The 26,930-nt window shown below is 41.0% G+C and overlaps 1 protein-coding gene across 11 annotated transcripts in view; it reads left to right on the top strand.

Moving 5' to 3' along the window:
- Window positions 1-1,566: 1,566 nt before the first annotated feature.
- LOC116504236 (zinc finger protein 25-like) overlaps window positions 1,567-26,930 on the top strand; it is a 31,159-nt gene continuing 5,795 nt past the window's right edge. Inside the window, exons 1-9 of one of the 11 annotated variants that reach the window (XM_032211137.1) lie at window positions 1,567-2,217; window positions 3,575-3,682; window positions 3,941-4,048; window positions 4,304-4,411; window positions 4,675-4,782; window positions 5,046-5,153; window positions 5,383-5,496; window positions 7,027-7,153; window positions 7,544-8,931. In XM_032211137.1, the coding sequence (XP_032067028.1) occupies window positions 1,900-2,217; window positions 3,575-3,682; window positions 3,941-4,048; window positions 4,304-4,411; window positions 4,675-4,782; window positions 5,046-5,153; window positions 5,383-5,496; window positions 7,027-7,153; window positions 7,544-8,670 (2,226 nt within the window). In that variant the 5' untranslated portion in view covers window positions 1,567-1,899 and the 3' untranslated portion in view covers window positions 8,671-8,931. Of the gene's footprint in view, window positions 2,218-3,574; window positions 3,683-3,940; window positions 4,049-4,303; window positions 4,412-4,674; window positions 4,783-5,045; window positions 5,154-5,382; window positions 5,497-7,026; window positions 7,154-7,540; window positions 8,932-12,520; window positions 13,400-18,381; window positions 18,490-19,234; window positions 19,359-19,741; window positions 19,945-26,031; window positions 26,141-26,930 lie in introns of those variants that run through there. The other 10 variants (XM_032211136.1, XM_032211130.1, XM_032211129.1 and 7 more) reach the window with 10 other exon arrangements.

Raw genomic sequence — 26,930 nt, 5'->3', positions numbered from 1 at the left:
TAAATAGAAGCAAAAGAGGGGTGTCGTAAGAGACATTCAGAAGATTTGTTTATCAGGATTCGTGTGTTTGAGAGTGTTTAATTTACAGATTTGTGGCCTGCAGCTCCCAGCCTGGCAATTATCCAAGAAGTTGATAAGGCTGGATCTAGTGATGTTGGAGCAGCTGCTGTCCCCGGAGATTGAGGGCTGAGTGAGGGAGTGCGGAACCAAGAGTAGTTCCCAAGCCAGGCTGTCAAGTAGCCTGCTCCCCTATATCCCAAAACGAGCCGTGAGAGAGAGAAAGAGGCTGAGAGGACAAATACGCCCAGCTTCTCTGAGTCACTGAGGCTGCCTTTGCCGGACACCTGATCCACTATTGGAGCATAGGGCAGCCTTGTGAGTCTGAAGGAGCCTGAAACTCTGCCCCCCAAAGACTTCTCTGTGCCCGAAGCTTTTGAAAACCGACGAAATTGCTTCAGTGGAGTGATCTCACGCTGCTTCAGGCCTTCTGTCTCTTTGCAAAAGCTTTCGGGCGCAGAGGCCTGAAGTGTGGTGAGGTGGCGCAGTGGTTAAATGCAGCACTGCAGACTACTGCTAGATCAGCAGGTCAGCGGTTCAAATCTCACCGGCTCAGGGTTGACTCAGCCTTCCATCCTTCCGAGGTGGGTAAAATGAGGACCCAGATTGTTGGGGGCAATATGCTGACTCTCTGTAAACCGCTTAGAGAGGCCTGAAAGGCCTATGAAGCGGTATATAAGTCTACTGCTATTGCTATTGCTGACTTCCAAAGGCTTCTCTTCCCTTTTGCCATGAGTGGAACTGGATGCACGGACACACACATACATGCCAAACCGCAAAGGTTGGGGATTGGTGGTTGGGGATTCTATTGATTTTTTTTTTTAAAAAAAGGGGCAGACTCAACACTAAAGATGATACCCCCATAGAGGTGGCCATCCACTGATTAAGGGAAAAGAGAGGCAACCAAACTGGCCTGAAGAAACTCAGACACTTTACTCCCTTAACTTAGTAGGATGGCCTAGAGGTAGAACCTCACAATCAGGAGACAGAGTTCAATCCTAAGTGGAGGCAGATCTTCCCCTCTCTGGGCACAATAAAAATATATCTGCTGAACAAAACTCCGCATTGGTGCCAGGAAGGGCATCCGGCCAGTAAACATTCTACTACCTCCGTTCAATTGCCCAGATTCCCACTGAAAGGGATTATCTGGCTGTTAAGAGAAGATGATTCAATAATAAATGGATACATTGTCTTGAGGGGACATCTGTCTTAGGACTCCTTGCCATTGTCATTTTCAGCGCCTCCATCAAGTGTCGACGCCCACCCCCCCCCCCCAGCTTCTTCCATGTGTCCCAGGAACGCATCCGCATTTCCAAGACGATTCGGGGAAAGAGCAAGAGAAATCGTAGGTGCCCAGAAGGAAACATCAGCCCTCTCTACCCATCACACCTATCCCCCCACCCCCCCCCGCCTCCTCCGCTTCCAAATGCTAGCACAGCGCCGGAGTCTGGACAGCTCTCTAACGTCATTGGACAGGGAAGGAGCATGCGCATAAGACCGTCGTCGGTACTCGCCGAGCGGAGAAGAATGCGGGGGTTTCCCAGGGAAGAGCTCTCTAGCCAGCGGTAGGAAAGAGGGTCGCCTGTATCGTTTTCCCCCTCTAGGAAGGAGCACTCGTTGATCGAGATTCTCCCATCCAGGTGTTCGAGGGAAAGCGGGGCGGAGCGATTTGCAGCTGCTCTTGCCAGGCGCAGAAGGTCTGAAGCAGCCGAGCCCCATTTCTCCCCTCCTGGAAACCGGGAAGTCGGGGCGGAGCGGCTCTCTAGGCCACCTCGGACTGCCTTGGGCTTCACTTGGCTCCCCTCGAGCAGAAAACCCATTCAGGCACAGAGATCTCCAGGGATGGAGGACTCCCTCAGCCCAGAGATCCACCGCCGGCGCTTCCGCGGTCTCGATCGCTGGGGCCAGGAGGCCGAGGGGCCCCGGGAGCTTTGCAGCCGCCTGCACGGGCTGTGCCGTCAGTGGCTGCGGCCGGAAAGGAGCAGCAAAGGGGAGATGCTGGACCTGGTGGTGCTGGAGCAGCTGCTGGCCGTGCTGCCCCCGGAGATGGCCAGCTGGGTGAGGGAGTGCGGAGCCGAGAGCTGTTCCCAGGCGGTGGCCCTGGCCGAAGGCTTCCTGCTCAGCCAAGCCCAGAGGGAAGAGCCGGGAAAGGGGCAGCAGGTGAGGAAGGTGTGTGTGTGTGTGTGTGTGTGTGTGTGTGTGTGTGTGTGTGTCATCCTGGGAACTCCTGGGGAGTGGGGGGGGGGGAATCAGGGATCTTTCGATGTCTGCAATGAACTGCTAATGGCCGATTGAAGGCTGACAAACTTTGAGCCTCTCAAGGTCAAACTGCAGAACTGTTTGCAGTCAGCAGAATTACCTTTCTGATTGACAGTATTTGGAGAACTAATTTCTTCTTTGAATCCTTTTGTTTCTTAAATGCTTGTTTCCTTTTCTGAGAGAAAAGAGGATTCAACCCTGTTTCAACTACCCCCACTCCTGAGGGATATAAGAGGGTCCTGAATTTGAAGAGGTCATAGTTTCTTCTCCAACATCACTTTTTCCTCCTCTGGTGAAGGAATTAATTGGGGTACTTTTCCTAGTTGAGCTGATGATATTCAAATGATTAATTCTCAATCACTCCTATATTTCTGACTTTATTACCTGAAATGTTAGGTTGTAGCCTGTAGATTATTTCACAGAGTATGATCTTCTAAAGTTAATGAAATAGTAGTGTCTCTTATTTGTGATTTTCATAGCAGTTCCTTTAATTATTGCAACAGTGCTCCTTAAGTCCAATATCTAAAATGACCAGCATTAGGCAGAAATAGCAGCCACATAGAGAGCAGAGTCACAAAAAATATGAGACATGGTGTTTAGAGAAATTAGAGCACCCTTGAATGTAAATTTAGATATGTCATCAAGAATTGCATTACTGTTGGTGGTGGAAACACGGGATATAAATGAAACCAAAAAGGAATTGATTGTAAATTTGACAATGGCAGCTTGATTAGTGATGGCTAAATATTGGGGATGAAATTGGGGTATTCAAAGAAATGAGTGGTATAATGAAATTTGGAGTATGGCAGCAAATGATATATTGCAGAACAGAACAGAAATTAAATTTAAAAAACAGATGATCAAAGGAAATAATTGTAATGAAAAATTGAGGATTTTATAAAATCAGTGTTGGTGGAAGGCAAAGGGAATAAACCTCCTCAAGAATATATATCATTTTGGAGGGAATAAGGGCACAATTGAATATATTGTATATATTTTAGTTGTTATAGATGAAGAAATATAAGGGGGGAAAGGGTCTCCTGGGGGGTTGCACTGTAATATTTTTTTCTTTCTCTTTTTTCTTCCTGTTTTATATTTCCTATGTTTGTATTATTTTTATTTAAATTTTAAAAAATAATTAAAAAAAGAATTAGGTTGGGGAAGTACAGGTACAGAGGGAAAAAAATAAGGCAAATAACTAATATGGTTAGGGTTCTCTGAAAGTGGATCATAAACCAGACTCTTCTGTTATGTACAGGAACCATTCATGGGGGAGATCTCCACAGAGCTTCAGGAAAGAGGAGATCCATCCAGCCCTTCCCAGGAACTGCTTTTTAGAAAGATCCAATTCGGGCCTCCTCGCCAGGTAATTGTTATAGATGAAGAAATATAAGGGGGAGGGAGGTCTCCAGGGGGTAGGGGTGCACTGTAATGTTTATTTTTTTTCTTTTTCTTTTTTCTTCCTTTTTTATATTTACTATTTTTGTATTATTTGTATTTATTTATTTTAAAAGAATTAGGTTGGGGAAATATAGGTACGGAGGCAGGAGCTAAGGCGAGTAAACTAATATGGTTCTGGTTCTCTAAAAGTGGATCATAAACCAGACTCTTCTGTTATGTGCAGGAACCATTCATGGGGGGGATCTCCACAGAGCTTCAGGAAAAAGGAGATCCATTCAGCCCTCCTCAGGAGCTACTTTTTAGAAGGATCCAATTCGGGCCTCCTTGCCAGGTAATTGTTATAGATGAAGAAATATAAGGAGGGAAAGGTCTCCTGGGTGGGGGTGCACTGTAATGTTTATTTTTTTTCTTTTTCTTTTTTCTTCCTTTTTTATATTTACTATTTTTGTATTATTTGTATTTATTTTTTTTAAAAGAATTAGGTTGGGGAAATATAGGTACGGAGGCAGGAACTAAGGCGAGCAAACTAATATGGTTCTGGTTCTCTAAAAGTGGATCATAAACCAGACTCTTCTGTTATATGCAGGAAACATTCATGGGGGGGATCTCCACAGAGCTTCAGGAAAAAGGAGATCCATTCAGCCCTCCTCAGGAGCTACTTTTTAGAAGGATCCAATTCGGGCCTCCTTGCCAGGTAATTGTTATAGATGAAGAAATATAAGGAGGGAAAGGTCTCCTGGGTGGGGGTGCATTGTAATGTTTATTTTTTATTTTTCTTTTTTTCTTCCTTTTTTATATTTAATGTTTATTTTTTGTATTTAATTTTTTAAAAAAAATTAAAAAAAAGAATTAGGTTGGGGAAATACAGGTACAGAGGCAAAAACTAAGGCAAGCAAATTAATATGGTTACGGTTCTCTGAAAGTGGAACATAAACTAGACTCTTATGTTATATGCAGGAAACATTCATGGGGGAGATCTCCACAGAGCTTCAGGAAAGAAGAGATCCATCCAGCCCTTCTCAAGAACTGCTTTTTAGAAGGCTCCAATTCGGGCCTCCTTGCCAGGTAATTGTTATAGATGAAGAAATATAAGGAGGGAAAAGTTTCCTGGGGGTGGGGGTGCATTGTAATGCTTATTTTTTTCTTTTTCTTTTTTCTTCCTTTTTTATATTTAATGTTTATTATTTGTATTTAATTTAAAAAAAAAATAAAAAAAAGAATTGGGTTGGGGAAATACAGGTACAGAGGCAAAAACTAAGGCAAGGAAACTAATATGGTTCTGGTTCTCTGAAAGTGGATCATAAACTAGACTCTTCTGTTATGTGCAGGAGCCGTTCATGGAGGAGATCTCCACAGAGCTTCAGGAAAGAGGAGATCCGTCCAGCCCTTCCCAGGAGCTGCTTTTTAGAAGGCTCCAATTTGGACCTCCTTGCCAGGTAGTTGTTATACACAAAGAAATATAAGTGGCGGGGGGAGATCTGCAGGGGTTGGGGGTGCACTGTAATATTTGTTTTTTTCCTCTTTCCTTTTTCTTTCTTTCTTTTTTTGGTATTTACTATGTTTGTATTATTTGGGGAAATAGAGGTAGAATCAAAAAGTAAGGCAAGCAAACTAATATGGTTCTGATTCTCTGAAAGTGAATCATAAACCAAATTTTTCTGTCAGGTGCAGGAGCCGTTCATGGGGGAGATCTCCACAGAGCTTCAGGAAAGAGGAGATCAATCCAGCCCTTCTCAGGAGCTGCTTTTTAGAAGGATCCAACTCGGGCCTTCTTGCCAGGTAAGTGCACGTTTCTTCTGAGAGCAATGGAGTACAAACTCCATCGGTTCATGAACTGCTTTTATTATCAAATGCTGAATCTGTGACCATTTGAACTCAGTGCTCCCCAAAATGTCCTGCTGAATCACACTCAGCAAAACAAGATTGTTTTTGAGTTGCAAACAAGAGAAAATTTGTAGGCTTCATTGTATTATACAATTTGAAAATTAGGCATTATTAGAAAATTTGTTTGGTGGAAAGAGTTTAATACTTAATATTAAAAGAAGAGTGCTGAAAACTTGTTAGAAATGAAGCTATTGAATTTAAACAATAGGAATAAGATTTTTAACAACCACATGAATCCCATGAGGATAAAGCCTTAAGTGAATGCTAAACAGCTGCAACAGTAAGACTTTAAGCTAAGTGACTTGGGATTTCTAGGCCCATTGCCAACATTTTAAAATAGGTTAGGAAAACTTCCAATGCCTTGATGGCGAATCTATGGCATGTGTGCCACAGGTGTCATGTGGAGCCATTAAAAAAAAAAATTTCGCCCTCTCCAAGCTTCAGACGCTTTATAGGAGCCTGGGCAGGGCAAAAAGAGCCTCCCACCCACCCCCCAGGAGGCCCTCTGGAGCCTTCAGGGAGGCTCCTGAAGTCTCAGGAGCGTAAAAAACCGGGCCCTATGGGCAAACCAGAAGTTCGGGAACGGACTTCCGATTTGCTCGTAGGGTCGGTTTAAGTGCTCTGGAGGCTTCAGGGACCTTCAGGAGGCTTCCCTGAAGCCTCTGGAGCACTAAGAAAGACCCTACAATCAAACCAGAAGTCACTTCCAGTTTGCTCGTAGGGTGGTATTAAGTCCTCCTGGAGGCCCTCCAGAGACTCCAGGGACCTTCAAGAGGCTTCCCTGAAGGTAGGGTCAGTTTAAGCCCTCCGGAGGCTTCAGGGAAGCCTCCTGAAGGTCCCTGAAGTCTCTGGAGGGCCTCCAGGGGGGCAGGGAGGCTGTTTTCGCCCTTCCCAGGCTCCTATAAAGCCCCTGGAGCCTGGGGAGGGCGAAAAAAGGTTTCAAAAAATGAGGCGGAGTGCCTCTCATGCACGCATGCGCATTGGAGGGGTCACACATTGCATTATGGGTGCAGAATGCCCGAGCACTGCCCCCCCCTGTGCTCCCCCCACTTATGGCATGCGAGCCAAAAAAGGTTTGCCATCGTTGTTATAGTGGATGTGTCATATTTACTTAAATGTTTGCTAGTCTAGGGGGAGTCTTCTCTCCGAAACGTCCTTGCTGAGTTATTCTGGCACAGTGGAAAGCACTGCAATGGTGGCTGTGTTGCCATTCTACAGTCTGGATGCACCTAAGCCAAGATTTGTGGAGCTACAGCTTCCCAACCCCAGAGACTACATGGACATACAGGCATACATCTTTTTTTCGGCAAGAAAATGTCCGTTTAGTTCCTTGTGAACTTTTGTTCCCATTTTGTGCGGTAAGCGAGAAAACCTAAAAGTCTTTTTTTGTAATGTCTGCCAAGGAACATTTTATTTCTCTATCAGGGATCTGGTTCATTTGAGGAGGTGACTGTGGATTTCACGCTGGAGGAGTGGGAGCTGCTAGACTCTGATCAGAAGACCTTGTGCAGAGAAGTCATGTGGGAAATTTCACAGAATATGGCTGATCTAGGTAAGACCATGGTTTGCTTTGGCTTCCATTCATTGCAGGAGTTTTTTTTTTCAATGGAGGATGACTATTTATACTCAAATGGTTAAGATGATCATCCCTCCTTAAGGCCTTGTCAGAAATACTCACCAAAGGCTCTGAAAATGTCCTAGATGTTCCATGGCAGCGGCTGGCTGAACAGGTTGACCAATCAACACCAAAGCCTTAATATATTTCTTGGCCAAAAAATTCTTTGTGTACCATCAGGATGTCCAAGATAACAATTTGCAGCCTTCACATCCTAGCTAGACACTAGTTTGGCACCAAACTAGAACACATGGTTTTCAAAGCAGGAGACAATCCCTTCACCATACTAATTGTAACAGACATATTTATTTTCGTTTTCCCAAGGAGATGATGGGCTGGAAAATGAGAATAACAAGCAAGCAAGATTAAAGACAGAGAAGTATGAAGTTGAAGAGGTGATATTCTGCCATGAAGATGATACAAGAAGACAAGAGAAAAACCACTCAGAGAATGGAGGAGAGACGTCATCCACTGCTGTCCCTATTGGCATCCATAGCTTCCTGTTCCAGCAAGACCTGGAAGGAAAGAACAATGACATATATGGTGAAAAAGAGAAAAGCCAATTTGATTTACCTGAATGTGGCATAAACCAGACTGAAGGGCAAATTTATGAAATGTATGAAAACTATGTCAGTCATTCTTTCTCTCTTACTTTACTAAAGGAACTATACAGCAAAAGCATACCACATACCTTTGTAAAATCTGGGAGGGATTCCAGTCAGAGCAGAGAGATGAAATTATGCATGGAGTGTGGAAAGAGCTTCATTAGCAATAGTGCACTTATTCTTCACCAAAGGATACACACTGGGGAGAGACCACATAAATGCAGAGAATGTGGAAAGACCTTTACACAGAAGGGACATCTTAATTGTCATGAAAGAATCCACACTGGAGAGAAACCACATATATGTCTCAAATGTGGAAAGACCTTTACCCGGAAACTACATCTAAATCATCACAAAAGGATCCACACTGGGGAGAGACCACATAAATGCATGGAATGTGGAAAGAGTTTCATTACCAATGCTTGTCTTATTTACCATCAAAGGAACCACACAGGGGAGAGACCATTTAAGTGCATGAAATGTGGAAGAACCTTTACACAGAAAGGACATCTTAATCGTCATGAAAGAATCCACACAGGGGAGCGACCATATAAATGCATGGAATGTGGAATGACCTTTATCCAGAAAGGACATCTTAGTCTTCATGAATGGATACACACTGGAGAGAGACCCTATAAATGCCTAGAATGTGGAAAGACCTATACACGAAAAGGACATCTTATTCGTCATGAAAGGATACACAATGGAGAAAATCCATATAAATGCATAGAATCTGACAAAATGTCCTCCACTCAGTATTCCTGGATCAGTAATGCAGATTCCCAAGTCTGTATCCAAGATGGCTTCGGTACCCAACAACAGCCCTTCCCAAAGATGCACCCACTGTGACAAAAATCCATATCTCAGATGGAGCTCCTGATTTCTGTGATCATTTTAGAAATTTGGTAGCATTAACTTTGTACTTAATAATCAGGAATGAATGCTGTTTTTCATGAATAAAACATGTTAGCCAAACAGAGTTTTAGAAAGTTATTTTTCTTCTGGAGAGATATTTTTTCCAAGAAGGTAGCAATGATATTTAGAGCAAAGAATTACCATATTTTTCAGAGTATAAGACACACCGGAGTATGTGACACACCAAGGTTTTGAAGAGGCAAATTAAAAAAAAGTAGGTAGGTAGATAAAAGGAGAGAGAGAGAGAGAGAGAAATAGAGATACAGTAGATAGGTAGGGAGAGAGATGGTAGGTAGGTAAAGCGATAGGGAGAAATACAGTAGGTAGGTAGGGGGAGAGAGAGTAGATAGGTAGGTAGATGTTTCCAGGTGTACTTATCTATGTGCTGGAGAAGGAAATAGTTGACAATTTGCAGCACCTAACTTTGTTCCTGCTGGCACAGCATTTGATCCACATAATTCTCATCAATCAGTTAAAGAGCTTTCCAAAAGGAAAAAAAAGTTTTTGTACTTTGCAAACCTCCCCAAAATGGCCTGTTATTCGCTGTTTTTTTTTTCCAAATAAAAGGCATAAATAGCTTTAGGGGGGCTTGCAGTGTTCCTGCGGGTGGGGATGGGGGCAAAAATGAGGAAAAAACCGGCCCGTTTTTCGCAAAAAATGTGCCCGATTTTTGTAAAAAAAATTGCATGTATACCCTTATGGAGGCTTATTGAGTGCTGCTGGGGGCTGGGGAGGAGGAAGGGCCCATTTTTTGCTCATTTCTGCCCTCCCCAGCCCCCAGGAGTTCTCTGAAAGCTTCCATAAGGCTAGGCACGGCAATTTTGGTGAAGGGGCGGGGCTTCAGGAGGCAAAAAATGCTGTGTTCGATGTGTAAGACGCACCTAGATTTTCAGCCCTTTTTTGAGGAAAAAACGTGCATCTTATACTCCGAAAAATACGGTACAAAAGAAATGGTTAAAAAATGTATATGTCCAGATGGACCAAACAGACTTTAGTTTATATATTTGAAAATGTGTTTAATGTTAGAAAGTGAACAAATATAAAGTCCTTTTTCCCCCCTGCAAGATATTTCGTTGTACTGAGTACAAACATGCCAGAAAGACACATTTTACAGGAGAATTAGCAAATCAATTTGAATATACTTTAGGTGTCTCTGGTATTTTTCCAGTTGTTGCCAAATACCTTGCAATCATGTGATCTATATTTAAAATTTCCCTGAAGGCTTTCCTGAAAGTCAATGAGGAAGCCTGCAAGGAGGGAATTGGGCCACTCTTCCCTAGCTGGTTCCTGGGAGCTGACTAAAAAAGGTCCACTCCAAAATCCAAAGTGACTTTTTTCAGCCTACTTATTGGACAGGAAAAGTGCTGCTTGGAAAAGAGTTTTGATGCTATTTATGGTATGGGAGTTAATTCAGAGTTCAGAAATCATGATCATAAACGTTCCATTTTGAGGGTATGGGACAGATGTAAATCAAGATTGTGTCTAAAAAGGTTGTTTTGTGGATTTTGACACAAGAAGCATATTACTGAAGAAAAATTGTAACTGAGCCATGGTGGCACAGTGGTTAGAATGCAGTACTGCAAGATACTTCTGCTGACTGCCAGCTGCAGCAGATATTTGCCAGATGGAATCTCACCAGGCTCAAGGTGGGTAGAATGAGGATTCATATTGTTGGGGGACAATATGCTGACTCTGTAAATCACTTAGGGCTGAAAAAGTACTGTGAAGCAGTATATAAGTGCTATTACTAAATAGAAAGGGTTAATTTACAGTGACATATTCAGATTTTCTAAGGAAGATTTCAAAGATTGAAGAAAAGATTTCATTTTCCAAAGGTTTTTTTCTACACAATTTCAAAATTTCAAAAAGAAAGAGAAATCTTTAGTTTAGAATATTTTAAGTATGAATTACAATGCATAAAGAATCCTCATAAACCACTCTCTAATAAGATTACAACTATTATTAGTATTATTATGAATTAAATTTATTTACCACCTGCCTCACTACAAGGAGTCTCTGGGTGGCTTATAATGTTAAAAGCAGCAATAAAACTAGACAAATATATACTGTGTAGCAAAAAAAATTGCAATTTCTCTGAAATAACAAAAATAAAAATTCATGGCAGAGGAATAAACTAGATACATAATTTAGCAGAGGGCTTCCCTCTTCACAGCAATTCCTTGCCCAAAGCCCTTTGGAGGGGAGTTGGGATTGGAAGTAAGCTATACCAGTAATGATTGATCAGAAAGAGAAAAGCATACAACAAATGTTTAAATATTGGGGATGGTTTGAAGGACCAACTTTAATATTTTTGTGTTCACTCCTTGTCTTTTATCAGAGGACCTAAACTGAAAACAATGATTTTATTTTCAAACAACTTTGGATGTTAAATAATAAAGGGTAGAATTTATATTGTAAATTCAAAACCTAAAGGAAAAATAATTCCTGTGTAAAAGATCCCCTACGGAGCCGAGACTCATTTCTCCCCTCCTGGACAGCCGAGAAGGCGTTGCAGAGGGTTCGGGGAACATTAGGGACTGTCTTGGGCTTCTTTTGGCTGCTCACGAGCAGGAGACACAATGGAGGCCCAGAGGTCTCCAGGGATGGAGGGCGGCCTCAGCCCAGAGATCCACCGCCAGCGCTTCCGCTGTCTCGATCGCTGCCGCCAGGAAGCCGAGGGGTCCCGGGAGCTTTGCAGGAGCCTGCACCGGCTGTGCCGTCAGTGGCTGCGGCCGGAAAGGAGCAGCAAAGGGGAGATGCTGGACATGGGGGTGCTGGAGCAGCTGCTAGCTCTGTTGACCCCGGAGAAATACATTTTTCTATCAATTTTCAAACAACTTTGGATGGTAAATAATAAACTGTAGAATTTATATTGTACATTCAAAACCTAAAGGAAAAATAATTCCTGTGTAAAAGATATACAAATTGCAACTCTCAGAAATCTAGTTATCATGTGGAATTTGGGTTTTTTATATTTTTTTTTAAAGGCTTGTTCCCTGATCTTTAGTTCTATACAGATTCTTGATACATTGATTTCGGGTCATCGAATCAGTATTGACAAACGACACAGGTAAGATTTCCTCCAAGGTAATCGGTTCTTTCACGATTTCCAGGGGTGTTTTTAAACAGAGACATGAAAAAACGACGAGATCTGTGCCAGCTCCGTCAAACTGAAACCCTCAGTCCTCTAGGCCCACTTCTGCTCTAGCAATCCGGCAAACGAACCAGCGGGAAAAACGCTTTATGCCTAAAACAGAAAGTCTCGTGTCTAGGAAGGGACTATAGGAAAGGAAGCTGTCTGCTCCAGCCACCCTGCGAACTTCAAGGGCGAGGCTTCCCGTGTTTGCAGCCCAGAGGTGGGTTCCTGCCAGTTCGCACCAGTTCGGTAGAACCGGTTCATCAAATCAAACCAGTTAGAAGAGGTTCCACCAGTGGACCCAGAAAGCAGGCCACACCTACAGAAGAGGTTCCAAAAATTTTTGAAACCCACCAAAGACACACACACACACACTCACACACAGACAGACTCACACAGAGAGAGAAAGAGAAAGAAAGAAAGAAAGAAAGAAAGAAGAAAGAAAAAGTGAGATGAAAGAAAAAAAGGAAAAAGGGACAGAGAGACAAAAGGAAGGGAAGAGAGAGGAAGAGAGAGAGAGAGAGAGAGAGAACATGGCTGGCAAGCCACTCCCACCAGATCACATGGCCAGCAAGCCACTCCCACAAAGGAGGCCACACCCACAGAGTAGGTTCGAAAATTTTTTGAAACCCACCACTGTTACAGCCCCACGTCCAACTCGCCTCCCCCTCCCCGATTTCAACGCCACATTTAGCCCCCCAATCCGTTCGTGCTTCTGGACCTACAGACGAAGAAGAGCCCCATTGTTTCAGCTGAGGGTCCCCGACTTTCCCCCACGTGGCAAGACCTAAGGAGGTGCAAGCGCCTGATTAAGAGGGGAGATCATCGCTCTTAGCTTTCCCTTTGCACGCATCGCCGTATCAGCCTCCGCTTCCGCTCTCCCCCCCCCCCCGGAAAAAGAGCAGCGGCGCAGAGATCTCTGAAGGCCGGAAGAGGAAAGTCCCCTTTCGTTTTCTTTCTCCTAGGTTCCCTCTAGGAGGTACGTATCTTGCGTTCGGAATCCTTGGTGAGGCACGTGAGGCCCTGGACCACGCAAGAAATTGGCGGGAACGATTGTCCGTTGCTCTCCTCAGGCGCAGAAGCTTCGACACCCATCTCTCCCCAACTGGAAAGCGGAGAAGGGAGTGCGGAGGGGCTGGGGGACATTTCGGACTTTCTTAGGCTTCTTTTGCCTGCTCACGAGCAGGAATGGAGGCCCAGAGGTCTCCAGGGATGGAGGACTCCTTCAGCCCAGAGATCCACCGCCGGCGCTTCCGCGGTCTCGATCGCTGCCGCCGGGAAGCCGAGGGGCCCCGGGAACTTTGCAGCCGCCTGCACCGGCTGTGCCGTCAGTGGCTGCGGCCGGAAAGGAGGAGCAAAGGGGAAATGCTGGACCTGGTGGTGCTGGAGCAGCTGCTGGCCCTGCTGCCCGCGGAGATGGCCAGCTGGGTGAGGGAGTGCGGAGCCGAGAGCTGTTCCCAGGCGGTGGCCCTGGCCGAAGGCTTCCTGCTCAGCCAAGCCCAGAGGGAAGAGCCCGGAAAGGGGCAGGTGAGGTAGGGGGGGTGTCTTATCCTGGGGGGAGGGATCAGGGATCTTCCAATGTCTGCAATGAACTGTTAATAGTAATGGCAGATTAAAGGCAGCCAAACTTGAGCCTGTCAGGATCAAACTGCAGAACTGTGCAGCCAGCAGAATTAGCCTTCTGATTGCCAGTATTTGGAGAAGTAATTTCTTCCTGGATGGAGATCATTCTGAGAGAAAAGAGAATTCAACCCTGTTTCAACCCCCCCCCCCACTCCTGAGGGATATAGGAGGGTCCTGAATTTGAAGAAGAGGTCATAGTTTCTTCTCCAACATCTCTTTTTCTTTCCTCTGGTGCAGGAATTAACTGGAGTACATTTTCTAGTTGAGCTGATAATATTCAAATGTTTAATTCTCAATCACTCCTATATTTCTGATTTTATCAACCTCAAATGAGTCATTTCACAGAATATTATTTTCTAAAGTTAATGAAACACTAGTGTCTCCCTCAACAGTTCCTCATTAAGGGACTACTTGTGATTTTCATAGCAGGTGAGGAGGGGTGTGCGTCACATCTTGGGAACTCCTTGGGGCAGAGAATCGGGGATCTTTTTTTAAAAAAGTTTCTTTTTCCCTTTCAAATTCATTCACAAATATACATTCTTACAGGTGCTATTAACATTTATCTTTTAACCATTAATCTTTATATTTGTAATCTTTTTACAAATATATAAGATACATTTTTGGCCATTTTCTTTCCACCCTTTGTCTCCATCTTATTCTGCAACAACCTTGCTCCTTCCATCTTCTCAACCTCCCTTCTCTACCTTCTTTCCTCCTCTCCTTCCTCTTTTCTTCTTCCCCTCTTTCCCCCACTCCTCCTCTCTTCTCCTCCTCCTTCTCCTCTCTCCTACTCTTACTTCCTCTCCCTTACTTCCTCTGCTTTACACTTGTTTTTCCTCCTAATCTTCCCTCCTTTCCATTGTTGGCCTTGTTTGTTACTTTCTGTGATGGGTTCTTGGGGTGGCATTTCAGCGATCCCAACTTTATATTTACATAAAAATAATTTTCTCTATATTTTACTTTCCAATAATAAGTCCACTTGTACCTTTTTTAAACTTGTATTTTAATACTTTCTTGTTGTTTTCCCCTAATTTAACAATGTGTCCTCTGAGTTGTTTATTTTATACTTTGTTCCTTTCTCTTTCTATTTGTATTTCTTTTCTAACCAATCTTAAAATCGTCCCCATGTCCGGTAGTACACTGATTCCTCTTTGTCCATTATTCTCAATGTCAACCTGTTCATTTCTGCACAATCTAATATCTTCTTAAATATCTCTCCTGAAGGGATTCTATCTGCTTTCCAATTTTGTGCATGTACAATTCCAGCTGCTGTTATTATACAGTATGTACAATAAATTATGAATCTTCTTTGCTGTATTTCTCTGGTAGAATACCCAATAAGAATTCCTCTAGTTTAAGCTCTAAAGGTTGATGTACCATTTTCTTCAACCATGCTTGTATTTTAACCAATAGCTTCTTGCATCAATACAACACAATATTATGTGTTTAATCTGTTTAATCTGTTTGTCCTCCCTTCCTTCTGAACTGTGAGCCGCCCTGAGTCCCCCCAGGGAAAAGGGCAGCATATAAATAAACTACCTATACCTATACCTATACACGTCCACCACATGTGATAGTATGATCCTGGCAATTGATGACACTTTCAACATTTGGATGATTTATCAAACATTTTTGCTAATCTTTTAGGTGCTATGTGCCATCTATTAAACATTTTATACAAATGTTCTTTATATGCTGTCACTATTTGCCATAATTATTGCCATTTTTCTAGTTCTTTTATATATCCATTTTTTGGCCCATCTTATCATTGTTTTTTAACATCTTCTTCTAAATTTAATCTAAGTAGATAACTATACAGTTTTTTGATCATTTTTCCATCCATTCCCATGAGTATCTTATCCAGTTCTGAATTTTCCATATTAAAACCATACTCTTTAGCATCCTTCTCATATCTTGTTTGTTTTTGCATTTGTTTAAACCATCCTATATCAATACCTTATTCTTCTAATTCTGTCTTGTTTTAATTGTCCCCTTGCTGTTAGTATATTTTTAATAACATTTCTCATACTATTAATATTTGAGTGTATTAAAGCTTCCACTGTTGAAAGCCACATTGGTATTTCCCTGTAATGTTTTTTTCCCCACTTTTTCCCATATTGTGTATAAGCCGGTTCTTACATAGTGTCTCTTAAAATAACCATGTATTCTATTTTTCCCATATTACAAATATGTGTACCAACCCAGTTGCATGTCATGTCCCTCCAAAGACAGTAACCTTGTATTTCTCAATAATATCCATTCTTTTATCCACGTTAAAGCTGCTGCTTGATAATATAACTCCCAATTCGGTAAACCAAATCCACTTGAGCCGAGGTGATGCAGTGGTTAGGGTGCAGTACTGCAGGCCACTTCAGCTGACTGTTATCTGCAGTTCAGCGGTTCTAATCTCACCGGCTCAAGGTTGACTCAGCCTTCCATCCTTCCGAGGTGGGTGAAATGAGGACCCAGACTGTGGGGGCAATATGCTGACCGCTTAGAGATGGCTGAAAGCCCTATGAAGCGGTATATGTCTAACTGCTATTGCTATTGCTATTGCTATTGCTATTCTAGTTCTTGAATCTTGTAACATTTTTATGTTAATTCTCGCTTTCTTTCCTTGCCAAGTATATTTTCCTATTATTTTATTTTATTTTTCAAAGTATTTTTTTCCAGTTTTATTGATATTGTTTAGAACAAAAATAATATTCTTGGTAATATATTCATCTTAATTACCTCTATTCTTCCCATTAATGATAACTGTAATTTTTTCCATTTCTCTACATCCATTTCAAATTGATTTCTTAATTTATAGTAATTTGCTTCCTTGATAGTTACACACTTTGGGGTCAACTGTATCCCCAAATATTTCACTTTCTTTACTATTCGAATATCTAATTTCTTCATTGTTTCCCTTTTCTGTTTTTCTGTTGTATTTTTCACTAAGATTTTTGTTTTGTCTTTATTAATTTTCAATCCTGCTACTCCTCCATACTCTTCTATTTGCTCAAGTAGTTTTGGACTCTGTTTCAATTGGATCTTCCATAATAAATACTAAGTCATCTACAAAATGCTTGCAATTTATTTTCTTCTTTCTTAACTGTCATTCCTTTTATTTCTTTGAATTCCTTTTTATTGCTTTCATTGCTTCCATCATTGTTATTCTCTCTCTTCCAGCACCCTTTTAAATTTTTCTGGAATCGTGGGCGTTTCCGCCTTTTCTAAGTACTGTTTTATCTTTTCCTCTGCCACTATCTCCTGTTGGTATAATTCCTTATAGTAATTTTCCACTATTTTTTTCTTTTCTTCATTTTGTTAATGAGTATTCCCTTCTTGGTCTGTTAATTGATTCATAATTTCCCCCCTCTCTTTTTTCATCTTATACACCAGCGATTGTCCTGGTTTATTTACATTTTCAAAAAAGCTTTGTCTTGTTAATTTTATTTTATTTGCCACTTCTTCATTTTCCATTAAGTTCAATTTATGTTTTTGTAGATCCATCAAATTTTTAATTTTGGTGTTTTGTGGGAGTTTTTGCAGTTCTATCTCCAATCTATATTCTTCCTCTATCTTCTTTCGTGTTTGTCTACTCTGTTTGTTCCTTTTCCCTAAATAAGTCATTACTAGTCCTCTAATATATGCTTTGCTGGTGTCCAAAACATTCTGAAGTGATGAATCTTCCTTCCTGTTTTCTCTAAAGAAAAAGTATAGTTCTTTTTCCATATATTGCTGAAATTTCTTTTCATTTAGTAAAGTTTGATGTAATGTCCATCTCATTCTTTTTCTCTGACCTTTCCATGTCATTATTATTGGGGTGAGGTCTGCCCATGTACTCCTTTCTATTTCAATCTTGTATGTTTTAGCAATTAGATATATTGTCATCCAAATTATATCTATTCTTGACCAAGACATATGCCTATTTGAATGAAACGTATATTGTTTTCCTCTCAAGTGTCTTCTTGTAAGCTTAATTCATCCATCATTGTAAAGAATGTTTTAGGAAGCATTCTCCTTAGCTTCTTGTTCAACATCTAATGTTTGTGTAGTATTATTTTCAGCAGACTGTGTTTTTCTATTGTTGTGACTTAGATGAAGTTCAGAGCACATTTTATGACCAATTCATGCAAAACTCCATGTAATCCCAAGGGGTTCACATACTTTTTCTTGCAACTGTATCTAAAATGACCAGCATTTACCCAGAAATAGCAACCATATAGAGAGCAGAGTCACAAAAAATATGAGACAATGTGTTTAGAAAAATTAGAGCACTTTTGAATGTAAATTTAGACATGTCACCGAAAATACTGTTACTGTTGGTGGTGGAAAAATGGGATATAAATGAAACCAAAAATGAGTTCTTTGTAAATTTGATAATTGCAGCTTGATTAGTGATGGTTAAATATTGGGAATGAAATTGGGATAATCAAAGAAATGAGTGGTATAATGAAATTTGGAGTATGGCAGCAAATGATATATTAACAACAGAAATTAAATTTAAAAAAGAGATGATCAAAGCAAATAATTATAATGAAAAATGGAGGATTTTATAAAATCAGTGTTGGTAGAAGGCAAAGGGAATAAACCTCCAATAATATATGTCGTTTTGGAGGGGATAAGGGCACAATTGGAATATATTGTATATATTTTAGTTGTTATAGATGAAGAAATATAAGGAGGGAGGGTCTCCGAGGGTGGGGGTGCACTGTAATTTTTCTTTTTTTCTTTTTTCTTTCTTTTATATTTATGTTTATTGTATATTAAAATAATAATTAAAAAAAGAATTAGGTTGGGGAAATACAGGTACAGCGACAAAAAGTAAGGCAAGTAAACTAATATGGCTCTGGTTCTCTGAAAGTGGATCATAAACCAGACTCTTCTATTATCTACAGGAACCATTCATGGGGGAGATCTCCACAGAGCTTCAGGAAAGAGGCGATCCATCCAGCCCTTCTCAGAAGCTGCCTTTTAGAAGGATCCAATTCGGGCCTCCTTGCCAGGTAAGTGCAGGTTTCTTCTGAGAGCAGTGGAGTACAAACTCCATCCGTTCATAAGCTGCTTTTACCATCAAATGCTGAATCTGTGACCATTTGAACTCAATGTCCCCCCCGAATGTTCTGCTGAATCACACTAAGCGTTCAAGATGTTTTTGAGTTGCAAACAAGAGAAAATCTGTAGGCTTCATTGTATTAGACAATTTGAAAATTAGAAAATATCAGAAAATTTGTTTGGTAGAAAGAGTTTAATATTTTTTAGAAGAGTGCTGAAAACTTGTTAGAAACGAAGCTAATGAATATGAAGATAAAGCCCTAAGTAAACGCTAAATAGCTTCAACAGTAAGACCCTTAGCTAAGTGACTTGTAATTTCTACATTCATTGCCAACATTTTAAAATAGGTTAGGAAAAAACTCTAGTTGATGTGTCATGTTTATTTAGGAATTTTCTACCCTACGGGACTCTACTCCATGAAACATCCTGGCTGATTTATTCTGTCACACTGGGAAACTCTGAAATGGTGACTGTGTTGCCATTATACAGCCTGGATGCACCTAAGCCATGATTTGTGGAGCTACAGCTTCCCAACCCCAGAAACTACATGGACATACAGGCATACATCTTTTTTTCGGCAAGAAAATGTCCGTTTAGTTCCTTGTGAACTTTTGTTCCCATTTTGTGCGGTAAGCGAGAAAACCTAAAAGTCTTTTCTTGTAATGTCTGCCAAGGAACATTTTATTTCTCTATCAGAGATCTGGTCCAGAGGAGGTGACTGTGGACTTCACAATGGAGGAGTGGGAGCTGCTAGATTCTCGTCAGAAAACCTTGTGCAGAGAAGTCATGTGGGAAATTTCAAAGAATATGGCTGATCTGGGTAAGGCCAGGCTTTGCTTTGGCTTCCATTCATTTGGGGAGGTTTTTTTTTCAATAGAGGATGACTAGCTATTTATACTCAGATGCTTAAGGTGATCATCCCGCTTTAAGGCCTTGTCAGAAATACACACCATAGACTCTGAAAATGTCCTAGTTCCATAGTAGTGGCTGAACAGATTGACCAATCAGCACGAAAGCCTTAATATATTTCTTGGCCGAAAAATTCTTTGTGTACCATCAGGATGTCCAAGATAACAATTTGCAGCCCTCATATCCTAGCTAGACACGTAGCTGGCACCAAACCTAGAACACATGTTTTTCAGAGGGGGAGACACACACCCTTTTCACCATTCTAATTATAACAGAAATATTTCTTTTCCCAAGGAGATGATGGGCTGGAAAATAGCAAGCAAGCAAGATTAAAGACAGAGAAGTGTGAAGTTGAAGAAGTGATATTGGGCCATGAAGAGGACACAAGAAGAGAAGAGAGAAAGCACTCAGAGAATGGAGGGGAGACGTCATCCACTTCTGTTCCGGTTGGCATCCATAGCTTCCTGTCCCAGCAAGTCCTGGAAGAAAAGAAAATGGTAAAATATGGGAAAGAAGAGAAAAATCAATTTGATTTACCTGAATGTGGCATAAACCAGACTGAAGGGCAAATGTTTGAAAAATATATCAGTCCTTGTTTCTCTCTTTCTTAACTAAAGGAACTATACAGCAAAAGCATACCACATACCTTTATAAAACCAGGGAGGGATTCCAGTTGGAGCAGAGAGATGAAACTATGCATCGAGTGTGGAAAGAGGTTTATTAGCAAGAGTGCACTTATTCTCCACCAAAGGATCCATAGTGGGGAAAGACCACATAAATGCATGGAATGTGGAACAACCTTTACACAAAAGGGACATCTTAATTGTCACAAAATAATCCACACTGGAGAGAAACCATATAAATGTTTGAAATGTGGAAATACCTTTACCCGGAAAGTATATCTTAATCATCACAAAAGGATCCACACTGGGGAGAGACCACATAAATGCATGGAATGTGGAACAACTTTTACACAGAAAGAACATCTTGAGCATCACGAAAGGATCCACACGGAGAGAAACTACATAAATGCAGGGAATGTGGAACGACCTTCACACAGAAGGTACAACTTAGTTTTCATGAAAGGATCCACACTGGGGAGACACCATATAAATGCAGGGAATGTGGAAAGACTTATACACAGAAAAGATATCTTAGTCTTCATGAAAGGATCCACAGTGGAGAAAAACCTTATAAATGCAAGGAGTGTGGAAAGACCTGTACTCAGAAAGAAAAACTTAATTCTCATGAAAGGATGCACGCTGTGGAGCCACTGGGCTCTTCCAGTCTTTTTCTTCTAAAGTGCTGAGGGCCAAGTGTGAAAAGAGCTGTAAAGACTACAGCACCTTTGATTGTCACAGTGGCATCCGCACAAGAGAAAATTGGAAGTACATGAGAAGTAGAACCACCATCACTGAGTGTGCTTTCTTCTCACAAAGGGATCCATACAGGAAAAATAAATGAAACCTGTGGATTGAGGTTTATTCTCAACAGTCAAGTTAATCATCATCCTAGGATCCAGATGTTGCAGGAAGCTTATTAATTCATGAAATGTGCAAAGATCTTTGTACTGGAATCTTATTTACCTTCCATGTAGCTACACAGTAGAACAAGTATAAGCACTGGAATTTGAAAATTGCTGATGGTGGAACAGTTACCTCACCTATCATTGGATAATGCCTTTCCTTGAGGAAAACAGCATTGCTGTTGAAATTCATACTGCTTATATTTATTAATTGTTATGTTCAGCAAACAACAGTATCTTATATTTTATTTTCACTATATGTATTCCTATTTTCCCTAGTTTCACTATATCCTGTTCACCCAATAAAGCCTTCAGATCTATGCACACTGTCTGTTTTATTGAAGGATATGTGAGTTATCTGCCTGTTGAGCTCCACACAGACTAAGGTGCAGTTAGGACTGTTGTGGCTGGCCAGCCGCCAGTGGAACTGCCCCCAGACTTGGATGATGAGGAGGTTGGGGAGGAACCTAGGCCATTCCTGGAGTCTGGGGAAGGCTCTGATGGAGGCTCTGCGTTGGAAGCAGAGATAGAGACGGGTCTCCCACTTTCCCCAACTACCTTCAGAGTCGGAGATAAGGGGGGAAGAGGAATAGCTAGAACCTGTTCCAGATGTGTGTATGTGCAGAGCTGTCAGGAAAGGAGAATAATTGACTATGGGCTAACTCAGGAAGAAAGGCACACACGGACGCTGAATGGCCCCTCCATGGCTGGGGAATAAATAGAAGCAAAAGGAGGAGTAGGAGACAACTGTTTGTATTTTGTTCTGAAGATTTGTTTATCGGGATTTGTGTCTGTCTAAGAGAGTTTAATTTACAGCTTTGTGGCTGGCAGCTTCTGGCGTGGCAATTATCCAAGGAGCTGATAGGTCAGTACTTCAGCTAACCCTTGGAAGGATTTTCTATGTGTGTGAATGCCATGAATTTACAGTAACTAAATAAAGAGGGTTTTTTCCGGACAAGGAGTCTGTTTCTTGGTTCTGCTAAAGCTGTGTCAGAATAGGGACAGAACAGGCTCTGTTTCTTTTCTTTACAATCAGTGAAAAAAGATTTTTATGGAACATGGATAGGGATGTGAAAATGACTTTGTAGTCATAGTATAGGTCACTATATGTCTTGGGACACAGCAAGTACCACCTGGATGCTATCATCACCATTAGTATGTGGGTGCTAGCATTACAATTTGCAGCCTTCAAATCCTAGCTAGACACACCAAACCTAGAACACATGATTTTGAGAGGGAGAGACACACACCCCTTTCACCATTCTAATTGAGTAGCAGCACAGGGATCCCTGCAGGCCGGAAGAGGAAGGTCCCCTTTCGTTTTCTTTCTCTTAGGTTTCCTCTAGAAGGCATGTATCTATTCTTCGGAATCCTTGGTGAGGCACGTGAGGCCAGAAGCATGCAAGAAATTGGCAGGAACGATTGTCTTTCTCTCCTCAGGTGCAGAAGCTCCTATTCCTCCCCAACTGGAAAGTGGAGAAGGGAATGTGGAGGGGCTAGGAGACATTCTGGACTTTCTTAGGCTTCTTTTGTCTGTTCATGAGTAGGAGACACAATGGAGGCCCAGAGATCTCCAGGGATGGAGGACGCCCTCAGCCCAGAGATCCATCACCGGCGCTTCTGCTATCTTGATCGCTAGGACCAAGAGGCCGAGGGACCCCGGGAGCTTTGCAGCTGCCTGCACTGAAAAAGAGCAGCAAAGGGGAGATGCCGGACCTCGTGGTACTGGAGCAGTTGCTGCCTCTGCTGCCCCTGGAGATGGCCAGCTGGGTGAGGGAATGTGGAGCCAAGAGCTGTTCCCAGGCTTTGGCTCTGGCCGAAGGCTTCCTCCTCAGGCAAGCCCAGAGGGAAGAGCTAGGATTGGGGCAGGTGAGAAAGGGGTGGGTCTCATCCTGGAAGCTCCTGAGGAGTGGCGGTGGTGGGGAATCAGGGGTCTTTCGGAAGGCTAAAAGTGCTGTATTGAGTGTATAAGGTGACCCAGATCGTTACCCTCTCTTTTTTGTGGGAAAAAGATGCATCTTATATTCCGAATGATACGGTTGATGAAAGAATATTGCTATGTATGAATTAAATATAAATTAATAGTATTAAATTATAATTATAGTATAATTATAAATATGTTAATATAATTAACACAGTTATAATTAAGCTAATATAAAGAGAAATCCAATTAAAACTATTCTGTTACTTTATTATCATTGTTATTAGTACATGTGTTAATATTTCTTTTTGTTCTTTGCTTTTTTGTAAATAGTATGCTATGACAATGCACTGTATTAAAATATTTATGGAATAATAATAATAATAACAACAGCAACAATAATAATACCAGTCATTTGATGAAAGTCGACACCATACTACTGTTCACCCATGTAAAGAAAAAACTTTGAACTTTTGGAAACAACTATGGGAAGCCTCAGTGGAACATGATAAAACTGCCTCCTGGATCAAAGTTACTCAAAAACAAGCAACATAAGACAAAATGGAGAATATTGTAATAACAACCTATATGGTTGCACAACAAATAAAGAAGGTCAAGAACTGGAACACACCTGGCCTGGATGAACTCATGGATACTGGTTAAAACACCTAACCAGCTTCCACCAACACATGGCCACTTAATTTGATGAAATGTTTCAAAATGCAACAAGTGAAGAATGGTTAACAGCTGGCCAAACATACTTGATAATGAAAGATCCAGAAAAGGGCATAGAATCAAGCAACTATCACCCAACTACTTGTCTGTTAACATTCAAACGTTTTACAAGTGTATGTGCAGATTCAGTATTCAATCATCTGAAGGAAAACAGTTTGTACCCAATAGAACAAAAAGGAAATTACAAAAAATCAAAAGGAACAAAAGATCAGCTGCTCTTTGACAAAATTGTACTAAAAAATGCAAAACGAAGAACAAATTTAAATACAGTATGGATAGATTACAAGAAGGCATTTGACACATCCCACAGCTGGATTAACGCCTATCTGAAAAATTATGGAATCAGCAAAAATATTTGTACATTTATGAAAGCAAATATGCAAAAATGGAAAACAGTCCTAACAGCAAATGGGGAGAACATTGGCAAATGAGGAATCTTCCAAGGGAATTCACTTTTGCCACTATTGTTCAACTTCGTGTTAATTCCACTGACAATAATCCTACAAAACACAAAACTGGGCTACCAAATCTCAAGCCAACACGGCAAGATAAATCATTTAATATAAATGGATGACTTAAAACTGTATGCAAAAAGCCCCATGGAACTTGAATCAATACTCAACACAGTTCAACTGTTCAGTAGCAATATCAGAATGAACTTTGGTCTTGAAAAATGTGCTATAGTATCCATGCAGCAAGGAAAAATGGGAAAAAAATAGAAGGAATAAAAGCATTGGAAAAGCATTAGCAAAAGATGACAATTACAAATACCTAGGGATATTGGAAGCAGATAACATCTTGAATGGAAAAGTCAAAGAGTCAACACAAAAGGAATATATCAGGAGGGTCAGCAAAATATTAAAGTCAAAGCTGAATGCTGGAAACATAATTAAAGCCATTAATACTTGGGCAGTTCCAGTAACATGCTACCCAGCTGGAATCATCAACTGAACTGAGGCTGAACTGAAATACCTGGACCAGAAAATGCATAAACTTTTGACTATGTACTACACTTTGCAACCACGAAGTGACACCGACAGGTGCTACCTGCCAAGAAGAATTGGGGACAGAGGGCTATTGCAAATCCATCAAACTGTAGAAGAAAAACTAAGTTTGAATGATTATGTGAACCAAAGTACGGAAAGATTACTGCAGGTTGTGAAAATGGAGAACATTATAAAAACAACGGAAACAAAGGCAGAATATAAGGGAAAAACAGCTGGATGACAGATTAAATGGATGGAAAACCAAAGCTTTGCATGGACAGCACTTGAAAAAAAATTGAAGGGAAATGCGATAACAACTTGACATGGGCATGGCTTAAGAGAGGAATCATCCAGAAAGAAACAGAAGGTCTAATACTCGGTGCTCAAGAACAAGTATTACAAACTAATGCCATGAAAGCAGATACAAAATCCACTGACAATCCAAACTGCCAATTTTGCAATGACAAAGTTGAAACTGTTTCATATTTAATATGTGAGTGCAGCAAAATCATGCAAACTGATTACAAAGCTAGACATGATCAAGTTGCTAACTTAATTCACTAGTCACTATTTAAGAAATACGCCCTACCTGTATCCGAAAAGCCATGGGAACATAAAGTGGAAAAAGTTACCAAAAATGAGACAGCGAAGATCCTGTCAGACTTTCGAATACAGACGGATTGTCATTTGGGACGCAAGATGCCAGTTATCATGGTTGTTGAGGGCCAAAATGTAGTTTATTGATATCGCTGTAACCCGGAGATGCCAGAGTCAAGGAAAAAGAACTGGAAAAAAAAATCACAAAATATTGCGACCTGGCTATCAAAACTACACGGTTATGGATGAAACATGTAACAGTGATACCCTTTGTCATTGTGGCACTTGGTACCATGTCCAAAAATTTTACAAAATACAAAAATAAATTGCAGCTTCCTGCAATAACACCAGCAGAACTGCAAAAACTGTGCTATTCAGAACATCATATATTTTAAGAAGATACTTGGTTGATACCTAGGATGCTGGGAAAAAATTGTATCAACCATTAATACCAGTCAATGGTATTTGTGACACATTTTTAAATGTTCAGTTGACTGACTTCATGTTTAATGAATAAAAGACAATAATAATAATGAAAAACACCAGTAGTGGCTCCCTGAACATTTCTCCATTGCGGAAATACTTGTGATTTTCATAGTAGTACTATTAGTTTTTGCAACAGGACTCCTTAAGTCCAAAATCTATCTACAATGACCAGTATTTCCCCAGAAATAGCAGCAACATAGAGAGCAGAGTCCCCAAGTTCTCTTTCTTTGAATTAGGTTGGGGAAATACAGGTACAGAGTCAAAAAGTAAGATATGCAAATTAATATGGTTCTGGTTCTATGAAAGTAGATCATAAACCAAATTTTCCTGTCAGGTGCAGGAGCCGTTCATGGGGGAGATCTCAGCAGAGCTCCAGGAAAACTCCATCCAGCCCTTCTCAGGAGCTGCTTTTCAGGAAGATCCAACTGGGGCCTCCTTGCCAGGTAAGTGCAGGTTTCTTCTGAGAGCAGTGGAGTACAAACTCCATCTGTTCATAAGCTGCTTTTACTATCAAATGCTGAATCTGTGACCATTTCAACTCAATGTTCCCCCAGAATGTCCTGCTGAATCACACTCAGCATTAAAGATGGTTTTTGAGTTGCAAACAAGATAAAAATTCTAGGCTTCATTGTATTAGACAATTTGGAAATTAGAAATTATTAGAAGATTTATTTGGTGGAAAGAGTTTAATACTTAATATTTTTCAGAAGACTGCAGAAAACTAGTTAGATACAAGGCCCATGAATTTAAACAATAGGAATAAGATTAAAAAACTGCATGAATCCCACAAGGATAAAGCCCTAAGTGAATGCTAAATAGCTGCAACAGAAAGACTGTTAGCTAAGTGACTTGGGATCTGTACGCTCATTGACAACATTTTAAAATAGGTTTAAGAAAAATTTATAGTGGATGTGTCATGTTTACTTAGGGGTTTGCTAGCCAAGGGGCTGCTCTCCGAAACCTCCTTGCTGAGTTATTCTGGTCCAGTGGGAAGCTCTGCAATGGTAGCTGTGTTGCCATTCTATAGCCTGGATGCACCTAAGCCATGATTTGTGGAACTATGGTTTCCCAGCCTCAAAGATTACATGGAGATGCAGGCATAAATCTGTTTCTGTTAAGAAAATGTCCATTTAGTTCCTTGTGAACTTCTGTTCCTATTTTGTGCGGTGAGTGACAAAACATATAAGTCTTTCCTGGTCATGTCTGCCAAGCAACATCTTCTTTCTCTATCAG

The sequence above is a fragment of the Thamnophis elegans genome, chromosome 2, assembly GCF_009769535.1.
Source record: "Thamnophis elegans isolate rThaEle1 chromosome 2, rThaEle1.pri, whole genome shotgun sequence".
NCBI lineage: Eukaryota > Metazoa > Chordata > Lepidosauria > Squamata > Colubridae > Thamnophis > Thamnophis elegans.
Note: the sequence above shows the minus strand (reverse complement) of the source record. Positions and strands in the feature narration are given on the sequence as shown.